At 33.1% G+C, this 14172-nt stretch overlaps 1 protein-coding gene and 1 long non-coding RNA gene across 2 annotated transcripts in view; both read right to left on the bottom strand.

The window, feature by feature from the left end:
• Positions 1-1418, bottom strand: part of LOC112516502 (auxin response factor 19-like) — a 5491-nt gene extending 4073 nt beyond the window's left edge. Inside the window, exons 1-6 of the mRNA XM_025123576.1 lie at positions 1345-1418; positions 736-848; positions 559-654; positions 363-431; positions 104-250; positions 1-11 (exon numbers count right to left, since the gene is read on the bottom strand). The exon at positions 1-11 is cut by the window's left edge and continues 80 nt beyond it. Of these exons, the coding sequence (XP_024979344.1) occupies positions 1-11; positions 104-250; positions 363-431; positions 559-654; positions 736-834 (422 nt within the window). The 5' untranslated portion in view covers positions 835-848; positions 1345-1418. The remainder of the gene's footprint in view (positions 12-103; positions 251-362; positions 432-558; positions 655-735; positions 849-1344) is intronic.
• A 3117-nt stretch (positions 1419-4535) lies between these two features.
• Positions 4536-8774, bottom strand: LOC112516110. The gene is made up of 2 exons (XR_003069595.1): positions 8678-8774; positions 4536-4799 (listed from the first exon to the last, which is right to left on the bottom strand). It is a non-coding gene; the product is annotated as an uncharacterized LOC112516110 (long non-coding RNA).
• Positions 8775-14172: the final 5398 nt, after the last annotated feature.

The raw sequence follows: 14172 nt of genomic DNA, 5'->3' as shown, positions 1-14172 counted from the left end.
CTACAGAGCATCTTCCCAGTGAGCCATGGAATAGTAAGACACAATTTACCAATCTTCATAACATGGAAGAAGCACAATTGAGTTGACATTGGGTTTGACATACCAKAGGTGGAAAAATCTTCTCAGCCGCTCGACGTGGTACAGAAAATCCACCATGGGTGCTTGTGTCACTAGCCGTAAGAGTTTTACAGAAGAATTCAGCAGGCTGCCTGTTTTGCTTCAGACCCATATCAGATATAAGTAATGCTTCCTGGTCATACTGCACAATTGATGTTCAATATACACATTTAGATATCTTGAAATGTCAGCATGTAAAAACGATAAAGAAAACATGATGATATCTAGCCATAACTAGAGACGACCAGCTGACATACTTTATTTACAGGTTGAAGGGTCATCTGTGCATAGACTTCATCGGTTTCAGCATCAGCCTAATCCAAAGTAACAAAAGTAGGAGATGAGCATCCTTCTCACATAGTCATGTTCAAAAGTACCGAGTATTTATTCATGAATGGATGTCTATTTCTGAACACAAGGGAAGTATGTAGAATGTAATACATGCAGAGCGACATTATGAAGCATGCAGATCAGCTTGGAAGGAAGATTAGGATAGCTTGGGATGTTTTCCGTATCCTTGTTCATCGATGMTGCAACCTTAAAATAGTTGTCAAAGGAACTTTTATCAGTAAACADAATACAGATATTCTCATAGACGCATCACCAGGGGAATCTTACTTGCTCGCTGTGACCTTGTGGAAAATAAACCACAAGACTTGCGATAGGAGGCAACGAGACTAAAGGACCAGCACAAGCATGCCATAGCTCTGAATTCATTACCTTCCTTGCACCTGATATTATCCATACAAAAACGCATTACACTAGACGAAACGCTGACAATATCTCTCAACTTTTACAAATTAATAATTGTTTGTGTTCATGCTATCAATTTTCTATTTGAAATGTCTGGTCACAGTAAACTCAAACTTGGTAACAAAAATACCAAGTAAAAGAACAAGGTTCAAAGTTGGAATCTTTCCATGACAGTTATAGTGGGCATTGCAAGCAATGTGATATTAGGGAATGTTTTTCAACTGTTTCTGAAAAAAAAAAGGAATGCTGTGAGCTGGAAAAAATGTGATGGCTTGAAACACATGAGGACAAGTCATAAATATGAACATGCTTGTAGAAGTAGCAATCATGGATGACCTCGATTTGGCCTAAAGATAAAATCAACTAAAACATGACAGAGCTCTGCTAATCTAACACCCAAACTGGAATATTTCTTCCTCTTTGTGAAAGAAGCAGTCTCTATGAAACAAAGATTGATCTGCTTGCCTTCAATACCTGTTCTTAATTAACTCCAAAGGAAGTTACTGCTGTTCCCTGTGAAACATAGAAGCTTGACTCATAAATCAGTGTCAGAGTTATATGCTAAACAACTGTGACATCGGAGGGTAATAGTGACTAGAAAAAGGATGTGAATGAAATCAAGACATGTAAAAAGAAACTAGTTGTAAAAGAATGATAAGTTAATGGTTTTTAAGGATCTATGTAACGAGAGAAGTAATAAGAAGAGGAAAGAATGATAGAGATGGAGACCTTCTGCTCCTCCGGAACTGGGTTGATAAGCATTGGAGGGAGGTTTCATATTGAGATGGCAAAAGCAACCATAGAGATAGAGTTTCACCGCTACTAATAAACTTTCCTTTCCTTGAAGAAAAGAGCAAGACTCGACTCAAGAATGACAACTGAGTGCAAAGAAAGCGGTCTTGCTTTATAAACATAACATTTCTTTTATTCTTGATTACTTATCTTAGAGTAAAGTTGGTTAAAAGTTGTTTTTTTCCTAAATTTTATTTTCAACAGCTCTCTCTTAAAAGATCAATGAATGCTCGGCAACACCAAACAAAATCAACTTTCGATTATCTTCCTAAATGTTGTACAATTAAAAAAAAAAAAAAGACATTAAGGGGGTGTTTGGGAAAACAACTTATTGACTTATTCCGGTGTGGCATCGGTAATAAGCACTTTTGAGTGTTTGGGTAAACAATTTATACCGGTGTCAAACCGATAATAAGGAGTTTTTTAAGAAGTTAAACACTTCTGACTTATCATAAGTTAATAAGTGCTTTTGTAGAAAAGTCATAAGTTGTTTCAGATAAGCAATCCCAAACACCCCCTAATTAAACTAATATGATTATGTTTGTTTAGAATTGGATGAATGATTGTATTGTAAGTGAATTCTTCAAAGTTCCCTAAAAAGCAAACAAAAGTCTATTATTTAATCAATTAATGAAGCTATGGAATAAGACTAATAATTTATTAGCATGATATTATTGGTAACAAACACTTAATTATTGCCCCAGGACCACTATCTACTTAATTATTCCAACATCTTATTCTTTTTTCTTTTCTTTTCTTTTCTTTTCTTTTAAAATAATAATGTTTCATTTAATACAATCTAGTTGTTAAAAATATGTAACATGTTTCTTTATTTTAAAAAAAAAATTATTACAAAAATAAATAACATTATTTGTGTCGTAATTATCATTATCAAAAATGGCTATTATCAACTGCTTTCATAATATTTCACACATACTCTATGTATATTTGTGATTATAACATACAATATTATATTAAAAGTTTAATTGCATATAATTATTGTTTATTTCATTCCGGTTTCTAAAAAATATACATATTAAAATGGCTGCAATTACAATTTTATATATGTTCCAACTGATTTTGCTAATATAAAAAATAAAGGATTTTGGTTTTATTATTAATGATTAGGATTTAGTAGATGAAAAAACATATTCATATCATATGTGAGATAAAGTCTAAAAGAGTTGACATAATTACTTATAATAGATATTATACATATAAAAGTCGGTATTTAAAATTTGGTCATGATTGCTGTTTCCACTATTATCAACACCTTACATACCTTCATTTAATTACAAAATCCTTTCTTTTAAAACCATCGAAACTCACTCTCTTCATTTTCATTGAAATTATATATATATATATATATATATATATAGAGAGAGAGAGAGAGAGAGAGAGGGCAATTGCTCATTTTCATTAAAATTCCATTAATTGAATTTTTTATCTAATGGATCTTCTACTAACTTTGTTTGACATGACAGCTAATAAAATACAGTAACTTCCACATATACGGATTTGTTAAAATTACAATCATAGTAATAAATAAATATTTGTGAAATGCAAGTAGATGCAAATGAATGAAGGATTCTGCTATGACTTTCTCACCAAAAAAAATTCAACCTCATGTATATGCAAACCGCAATAGAAATACAGTTTTCAACCACACTTGTGTGTATATATATACGTATATATAGGGGAGCGATCAAATGCAAACCACTCAATTTGTACAAACCATGCAAACCGCATTCAACCAATCATAATTTTTCATTTTGTTCATTTTTTTGTAATTATGAGAGGTTGATTAATCATTTTTATTGTGGAGGGTGTTAATCATAGATATTATCATCTTCATTATTTTAATTTTAGAGAAATACATGAAACAGTTTCATTAATGTTAGAGAAATACATGAAACAGTTTCATTAAGTATTATATGAAACAATTTCACAACCATATATGAAACAACTTCATCAAAAAAAGTATTATATGAAACAATTTCACAAGATTAAACAATTTCATGAAAAAATTTCATAAGATTAAACAATGAAATCGACAGATGAAGGTGGTTTGCACGGTTTACACAAATGAGGGCGGTTTTCATATGATCACTCTTATATATATATATATATATATATATATATATATATATATATATATATATATAATAGAGAAAATTAAGCGTGGGGTGGGGTTTCATTCATTTATGAGGCAGCCAAAGGAGGGTGTGTGGGGAAGGATTAAAACGACATTTTAACATAAAATTAATTAATCATCTACTATACATCCCTATATAATAAATTAAATATAAATTCCCTCATTTTTCCTTTTTTTTCCCTCTAACAAATATATATATATATATATATATATATATATATATATATATATAATCTTCACCTACACTACACATGGGAATCTAAATCATTACATTTCTCTAACCATAATAGTAATTTTGTTTTACAGAAGATATATATAACTGATCATGATGACATGAGGTTCTTCCAATCCTTTGGTGTCATTCTCTTTGTTAAATTTGTCAAAATCCAATCCTGTTGAATTATTGGGTTTTAGAAAAAGCCATATACAATTAATTCTGGTTCTGGACCCTACTGTTATTGATTCCGACTGGCCCCTCCTTAATTACTGGGCCCCACCCAGGTGATGTTTATGTTTAAACTAACATGCATGCATACATACCCTTCATACCTACGTGGCTCAACACCCACCTCATCACCATCACCCTCACATTTCAAAACCATCCATCCTATCCTTTCTGCATTTCATCTTCCATTCCATTCCTCTCTTACTCTTCTCTCTCACCTTATATCTTCATACACACAGATTCTAAAGGATAAAAGAACAACACTCCACAATTGACAACAACCATCCAAATATAAATCAGTAATAATAAGCAAACTTACTTGATACATGTTTCTGGACTTGAACAAATACCTCAACTTCTGGAAGAAAAACATCAATACTTTCTTCACATGGTGCTTTAGACCATAAAACACCAAACCATCTACAACTTTTGAGCAGCCGATATGATCTATTAACATTACACCACGTTTCTCCAGCTTCAACACGTTGCAATAACAGAAATTCCCCCCTATTGGCCAACTCCCCACTTCTTCCAACCCTGCAAATCCCAGATCAAATCTAGTCTTAGTATTGCACAACTTAGAGGAAGAAAATCACATAGTAGCTAATGTTTATACCCATCTGACAATCATCTGCATCAGATAGTATTGCACAACATAGAGGAAGAAAATCACATAAAGGTTATATATGTATTTACTGAACATGCCTCTCAAAGGCCAACAATGTGTTTATAGGAACAAATCACTATTTACCAACTACACCCACTTGTCTAACTTTAACCGTTAACTAACTTCACCGTCTTTAACTAACTCCTTGTATAAAAATATACAAGTCTAATACTCCTCATCAAGATGGACCATAAAAGATGTCTTGAAGAACCATCTTGGATATATAGGCATAATCTTTGAGCATAACAAAGGCTTAGTTAGGACTTGGGATGTTGGCCAAATTAAATTAGCTAACTTATAGGCATGAGTTTGATTGTCTGATCAACAACTTTGTCGCAAATAAAATGGCAGTCTATTTCAATGTGTTCGGTATGTTTGTTAAAAATTGGGTTTTTAGCTATCTGGATCGCAGATGCATTATCAAAACAGCAAAGCAGGAGGATAAATCAACACCAAAAATCCTTTAAGAGTGGTCGTCGTGATGGCACCATACTCCGCCACAGTTGAAGACCTAGAAACGATAGATTGTTTCTTGGATTTCCATGAAATCAGATAGTCCCCAAGAAAGATGCAAAAACCAGTAATTGATTTACATATGTCCGAGTCTCCGATCATAAGGAGTCACTGAAGGCTTTAAGTTGCAAGGAGTTGTGAAAACAATCCTTGGACTAGACTCGACTTGATGTACTTTAACAATTGATCATCAGCTTGTATATGACTATATGAGGGCTTGTCATCAAGACATTAACTGGCTAAGCCTGTGAACTGAGTAGGCTATATCAGGTCTTGTAATCATAAGATATATCAATCTTCCAACAAGCCTCCTACACTCAGCTGGATCATCAAGCAACTCCCCTTCTGGGCTGGATAACTTTGACTTAGGATCCATAGGCCATGAAGTAGGCTTAGCACCAAGCAAACCAGAATCTTCAAGAAGTTCATGGGCCTATCTTCTTTGAGAGACAGAATACCTTCTTTGGACCATGCAACCTCAAGGCCTAAGAAGTGCTGAAGCTGCCCCAAGTCTTTTAGTTTTTAAATGATCATCAATGCAGTTCTTAATTGCATTAATTTCCTTGATCGTCGCGAAGACGCCCCTGTTACAACAAAGTTGTCTACATATAAAAGTAATGCAACATAGGTTGAGCCACTCCTTTGGAGAAACAAAGAATAATCAACCTCAGATTGACAAAATCCTTGTGTCAGCAGGAATGCTGAGAACTTTGCATACCACTGCCAGGAGACTGGCCATAAACAGTAGGACTTTTTAAGCTTGTACACCATTGGATTCTTGGAAGAACTATCCCCTCAAACTGATAACCTTTAGGGACTTCAATATAATTTTTTTTATCAAGGTCACCATTTAAATAACATTTGTTTACATCTACTTGTAACAATGGCCATGGCATCTATGCAGCAAGAGAAAGCTAATATATCTTCACGGTTATTATTAACTTAGCAGCAGGTGCATAACTGTCGAGAAAATCTATCCCCTCTTGTTGATTGAACCTTTTGCCACAAGCCTTGCCTTGTACCCTTCAATCATTCCATAACCTCTTCTCTTTATTTTATAGACCAACGACATCCAAACTAGATCCCAAGTGTTATTAAGTTGCGATGCTGATGCTTGTAATTCATCTTGCATAGCTTCTTGCCATTCCTTTCATTATAAGTTGAAGGCTTAAATTGTGATTAGAAAGCCAAAATGCAAGCTTTATGGTTGATGTCAAGATTGATGAGAGTGTTGTTTGAAAAGTTTCTTTGGGCTTCAGGAATCAACAGCTGATCAGTATATTTAGTTAACATATCATTGACCGAGTTTGTCCAAAGCAAAGCACCAATGGAAGCATGCAAGCACAAGCACTTGAAAATATTTGTCTCATTGTGCTACCTTCATGTGCCATCTGTTATAAGAGGCAACTTAATGAAAGAGCTGGGAAAGGTGCTCTTGTTGGGGTATGCAATAGAGTCAAAAGCAATTGAAAAAGGTTAACCTATTCGGGAATCTCCGGATCTATGCTTATTTTCAACTCCCCGAATCCCCAAATATTCAGACAATAAAAAGAAAAAGGAAAAAATTGAGATAACCCCTTTGACATCTCTTCATCTACAATTAATTCTCGATGTGAAAACAGGCTACAAAATTATAGCATTAGTAGAATGAAAATTGTGATAAATAGAGATGTGGACTTCGATGGGAACTCCTACTGAAACTGGGACTTGAAATAAGTCCATCAAACCACTCCAACCGGTAAAAGAACCTACAAATAGTGAAGACCCACTTAAGGTAGAAGCAACTACAAACACAAGGGTGCTTAAAATGGTCATTATCTAATGTGTATGACCATCCCTTTATATGATATCCAATTTTTCAGGCCGTCACCTAAGATAAACATAGCGATGAATCATAAAATGATCCAATCTTAAGGTCGAAACCTTACATTGGAGAGGAAACGTCTTAACAATAATCACCCCCAGTCACTCCTTAAAACGTACAAGGAGAGCTTCAACTTTTTTGGCTAATTTTCCTATTCTTAGATCTCCTCCTTCACTTTTGAACGTTATGAGATATGTGGTAACGAGATACATGCATAATTTTTATAACAAGCATAATATCATCATCAAAAATATTGTGCAAGATGTAATCATTATACATAATATACATCGCATGCCATAAAATCATTCTCATGTTAGAGATCTCCCTTTCCATGGTGTGTACCATGGTGTTTTGGTAATTTATCACTTTTGTATGATGACTTTGAAGTTATATTTAGCAAAAGAAACAAACGGATTTCAATTCTTTTCACATGTTTCATTCCAATTCCTGCCAACCAAACATGATTAAATTTCATTCTATTTCCTTCAAATTTAAATACCTTTGATAGATTCCATTTTGTGAACCAAACGCCTTTGTGTATTCATACTTAATGCCTAGACTTTCTTATATATGGATCCAACTCCTGTATACACTGGGATAGGTTCATATTTGTCCAAGAAGTTCCATCATTCATATTATCTGCAAATCAACCTTCATTTGTATCATATACGAACTGGTCTTATTATTCCAATACTTTGTTTCTTGTATTCAGGAACAGCCCCCGAACACATTAAATGTAATTCTAAATGCTACTTGTAATAATTTGTTTAATAAAACACAATGATATCAACTCGTGTATTTTTTACGAAATAATAGTCAAATTACGTTTGATAACATAATTACTTTCGTAATATAAAAATCTTGAAGTTCATACAAAATGCTTATCCTGGAACTTAATTACTAATTATCTCAAATAAATCAGTTTGTAGCTTAAGATAATAATATTTAGCGGAGAAAAAATTCCTTAAAACAACCATAAATGAAAATATTTAAAAGTGCAGGGACCAAGATTGTCAATAGCTCAAAGTTGCAGTTGCAACCAGATTAGGCCGTCCTCTTCCCCAACCCAAATCACTCTGCGACTCACTTGAGGTCGACGGTCACCGGTCGATTCTTGACCGTTTTTATCCAAACTTGTTTATGTGATTCCATAAGTATATGTGTCTGCTACATTTTGTTTACTTGACGTGTTTTGGACCAATTTTGCATTTTAAGTTTATGATTTAACGATTATCGTTTTTCTTTCATTCAACCTCCAAATTGGAAGCTCTAACGACTAGTATAAACGCATAAAAGCTACATCATTATCTCAGGAACATTAAATCAATCAAAATCATACAAAGATTTCAAAGAAAAGTGGAGTATTGATACCTAATTCGAGGTTTGAACGGAACCCTGACTAGTTGGACAATTTCTCAGCTTGAATTCAAGATTTCTTTAGTTGTTGCCCTGAAGAAACATATAGAATGAAAGAATTCATAAGTTGTTTTGAAGGAAAAACCTAGATTCATCTTTTGCTCACGTTTCTATGTCAAATAGGTTATGGTTGTAGTTCCAGAGATGAACATTATAATTAGTGAAAAGCTATAAACAACAATTATCTGAATTTGAATTTGGAAACTATCGTGCTGAAATTTTCAAAATCGAAGGTGTATTTCAATTATGAGGAAGAACAAATATGTTAAATTCGAAATCTTTTTAGTGGGGTGTGTTTTGGGATGGTTTATAAAAACAAATTATTAACTTATTCTAATAAGACATCGGTAATAATTAACTTATTTTAATAAGACACCGGTAATAATTAACTTATTCTAATAAGACACCGGTAATAATTAACTTACTCTAATAAGACACCGATAATAAGCAATTGTGAGTATTTGGATAAACATGTAATAATTTTTTTTTTTAAAAGTTAAACCATTCTAAGTTATAATAATTTGATAAACATTTTTATAGAAAAACATAACTTGTTTCAAATAAGCAATCCCAAACACCCCCTTAAAAGATTATTGTTCATCTCCTGAAATATTTTATATTTTAAAAATTACATATTTAATTATATTATCGAAATATTTAATATAACTTATAATTACATAAAATATTATTTCAAATAATCTTACCGATAGAATGAATAAAAGTCATTGCTCTTTCATAAGTAATCAGTTTTAGAGAAATCTATAAATTTAGAAAATTTCATCTCTCTCGCGCTTTCTCCATTTTAAAGAAGGCTTTAGAGAATCCGGCTGAAATAAAAATCCTCAAAATCTCCGCTTGAAGAATCTGTTGGAGATGTTTTAAGAGATTCATCTTTTTTGGGAGATTGTTGTTTTTAATCCTTACAATACATCCGCATACATACATTATGATAGGAACTAGAGACAATATAAACAATTAGATCGCAGAAAGTTCATTTTTGGAATACAATAATTCGACTCTTATAGGCTTGGTATCACCTCCATATTTGGATAATCTAGTTGAAAACTCTTATCTAAAAGGTTATAAGTATATTTATATGAGAGATTGACGGTTATAAACTGTTAAAACATAATTGTAACAGACAAGATTTGCCAAACTAAAAGAGGATTAAGCACCCCAAAGGGGAACCCAGAAGGAAATCACATAGAAGGAGCAAAGCTACGTACCTCAAATCCATGAACATTGACCCCTGCAGCCTAGGGGGATTTGCTCTCCCTAAATCACTCTTCTTGTACTTCAAATATAATCGAGGCAGGTTATGTTCCCTCAGATTATAGACTAAGCTATTGAGATTCCATTTTGTCCCATGATGAGTTTGCTAAATGAGATGGTCACACGATCATGGTGCCCTTGCCCTTCTCCAATATAATACTTGACGATGGATGGTACATGGTAGATCTTGACTATATCCCTATGCCAAAACCCATTAACGTTCAGGCTTTTCTTTTAAAGTGGGTGTCGGGTACTATGTTGATATCACCATGAAGTAAGCTATCAATTCAACTTTTGATTGAGTAATGCATCCTTTTTTTTAATCTTTTTTTAAGTTTAGAAAAATTAAAAAGGAACCTTTTTACCTTTTTGATTTTATTTGATCTACCCCTATGATTGATTGTATAGTATTGCCGGATGCCGAGTCCACCAAATAATAAAGTCTAACTAACGACTAGTTACAACCAAAATTATAGTAGTGTAAGTCGGGTTGAATCCACAGAGACTCGGTCTGACGTTGTACGACTAGCGAATCAAGTACACCATGAAAACGTAAAAAATATTAATTATGAGGGTGGGGGGTGTGTTGGATTTGATTAATTACTCTAAACATGCGATAAAATATAAATTCAAACAATTGATTAAAGACCCAACATTGATTCAATACCGATTAAGATGTTAGTGCCTATCATCGATCCCAAAAATGTAAACGGAAAGGACAAGCACAAATTGGTTTTAATCGTTAACAAGCTCTAACGACCCAAATTTTCCATAAATAATCGTTAATTAAAATAAGCTCTCTAAAACTCTTAACCACAAATACAAGTTTAAATAAGCTCTTAAACTCATAGGTGCGATTAGTTTTACCGGATTTGAAAAAGTACCAATTCAAAGCCATAAGCTCATAAGCTCGGCTTACTGAGGCTTAAATCGCGAGATCTCAAATATTCAATCCAGGAACCTTACCAAAACCAAATGAATACTAAAGTTACTCTATCAAAATTTTAAGACGATTACGTATCTAATAATTTTGAATAACCATTCCATAATAGAATTCCAATCAGTTAGTTAAACTAATTGAAAACCCAAATATGATTAACATTAAGTTCAGAAATTAAGCAAATAAGCTTGTTCAAACATGCTTAATGAAATCTCAAAGCAATAACAATCAAAACCTAATTAAATCAATGTTGGAATGAAAAAAAGCTAGCCACTCATGGCAAAACCTAGTTTACAATTGAAAACAAAAATCTAAAAATTACCTAAAACAAGATGAAATTGATGAAACTCCTCTACAAGTCGTCACTTTCTTCTCCTCTTGAAATAGAAAATGCGATTCCCCCCAGTAAGTCCCCCAATTGACTGTTAGAATCGGGTTTTTATACCCCATAGATGAGAAGAAACCGCTTCAATTTCGTAAGAACGTGGAATCAACCCCTGAAATCAGACGTGCGCGGGACATGGTGTGGCTGTGGTCATGGCTCTCCCGACTCTTCTCTCTTGGCTTCTGGTAGATGAAATACGGAGAGGATATGGGCAGCTATTTGGTGCTTGATGAAGTCCACAAGAGATAGGCCAAAACTTGGGATTTTGCTTTTTTTTTTTTCGGCTGGACTCTACAAAATAGAACATAGGTTAAGAAAACACATTTATTCACAAAATGATGAAGATAAATGGCTTCTTAACTTTAATTTTTAACCAAGAACATATAGCTATCAAGTATCTCAAAACAGACAATGCCGAAAAACTTTCTCTCGCTTTTCTATTGAAAAACCAAATGTATATTTTCATCCAAAAAAGCAAATTTTTTTGACAAATGGAAACCATTAACTATTCATTGACTGAAATTGCAAGAAACTACATTTATCTATTCTATATTGTTGTATGGGTTTTTTTCGAGGTGTATGGATGCTCCTTCAAAACAATATATGTCATGCGTTCATGTGGAATATCATCTGGTTATTTGGCCATAGCAAGTTCGAAATGATTAATAATTGTATTGAGTTGTTTCGTACGTTTTATTATCATTATATAGCAATAATTTCATAAGTTTTGTGTCTGGTCTTAGCAGGTTTCATGCATTTTTCCGTACTTTTTGTATTGACTATCTCATCGGCTTTAGAAATCTTCAGGCGTTTCTCTCCTGGTAAGTTTTTATATGAAGTGCTAAGCGAACCTGATGTTCACACCTAAAAATCGAACATATATTAATTTTAGATGTCAATTGTATAATGTCTTACTTTTCATTTGTTTTTCTGATTATATATTCCAACAGTCTAGCATCTGGCAATGTCATAGAATTTGATACTTATGATAATGTGCAGGTGCAAAATTTCATCAAAATTAGACGGGCGTTATACCAGCAAAATTTCATCTGAATACGAAAATTTCAATCTCTTTCTTCATCAAAATTTCATCATCAAACATGGTTTGATTCACTAGATTAGACAGACGTTATACCAGCAAAATTTCTACCTTATGATATTGCGCACGTGCAGGTCTCAATCGATATCGATCAACTACAAGAATCTACTAATCAATTAAGGATTTATGATTGAGTTTCTATTGATTATATGTTGGTTTGTGTAAAACACCGTAGATTTATACACGAATTTTCGATTTTCTACTTCCTCTTCATTCTTATATACACAATTTATTGTTCAAGTGATTGATTACTCCTTACACATTGCTTTTTTGATGTTATTCAATTTGTTGAGATTTTGATGCAAGAAGTATATTTAAACATAATCAGGAGTCATTCAAGATATATATATATATATATATATATATATATGGTTTAAACTATGCTTAATTTTCCTTATTAGAAGTTGGAAAAAGAAGCTAATTATCATTTACTCTTTCTTTCTTTATGAACATGAACATTTGAAAGAAAGAACAAAAGAAAGAAATAGGAACGGAAACTTAAAGAAATGGACAAGCAACAAGCTAGAGTATCTAGGAAAGTTCATTCTGGTCATTTAACAATTTTGTAACACCCTTATTTTTACCATGAGTTGTGTCACGTCATTCTCATTAAATAACAATAAATAACCCCAAAATATACTGGCTAATAAAGCCCTATTACAGCGAAAGTCTTACAAATTCAATTAAAATTAATAGCTCAACGCTAACCCGTCTCATACCGGGTTAAATTACAGAATGAGTTTAAGCATAAACCTAAACATCCTAAATATAATAATATAATTATCTAGAAGAGAACCTCGCTTTTGTCCACCCTTGAATCTCTTGCACCTGAGATGCATACTAATAATCAGCTTTAAAAAGCTTGGTGAGTTCATGGTTTTTGTGCACAATCATACACACCTCATCATACATAAAACAAACAATGCCCCAAATAAAATAATATGCACATTTGTTTCAAATCCTTTTGAAATAATAATGAGATCTCTTAATTTCCCGTCGGGTTAAGGTCTTACCGTCATCGGCACTTTCCCGGGTTACACGGCTATCCCTTGTCCGGTTACCCCTCCCTATGATGTGTCATCCCTTATGACTTTTGACCCATTCCCATATCCGACAAAAATATTAACCCGTTTATAATATGTTAATTAATGTTTAAAAACACGTAAACAAATAGCATGCAACCCACAATAATAATTCATACACATGTAATAAACCCATAAACATGTACATAGAAAATATCGTAATGCTCAAATAATTTGTACATAAGCATGCATCCCAGTTAAAGTCTCATGAAAACTCACCTGAATAGCTCTGTTTAGCTAAACCTCRTCCCTGAGTAATATCCTATAACATATAATTATATTCCAATATTAGAGTATTGACTTTTCCCCAAAAAGTCAACCCGAAATATCAAACGGGTCAACCTTAGGGTGGGCATGGTCAACGGGTCAACCCCAAGCGTACCTCGTCGCCATATACCCCCCTTCCCATTGGAATTTTTCATATTCAAAATAAATAACGACGTATTAAACCCAACATTTAATTATATACGATTCTCGTTATAAAAACGTCCGATCCCACAATTATCTAGTCACAACTCCCGAAATAAGTTATTAAACTATTTCTTATAATTTAAATATGAAACTCCAATTAATTAATAACTTTTACAAATGATGTCCAAATCTTGACCAACTTAATCGAAACATCCCGATTTATTTCGATTAATCCAAGTAAATAAACGAGCCTCAAATCTC

This window comes from Cynara cardunculus (assembly GCF_001531365.2).
Source record: "Cynara cardunculus var. scolymus isolate 2C chromosome LG 8, CcrdV1, whole genome shotgun sequence".
Taxonomy (NCBI): domain Eukaryota; kingdom Viridiplantae; phylum Streptophyta; class Magnoliopsida; order Asterales; family Asteraceae; genus Cynara; species Cynara cardunculus.
This window is presented reverse-complemented; position numbering and strand designations above follow the sequence as displayed.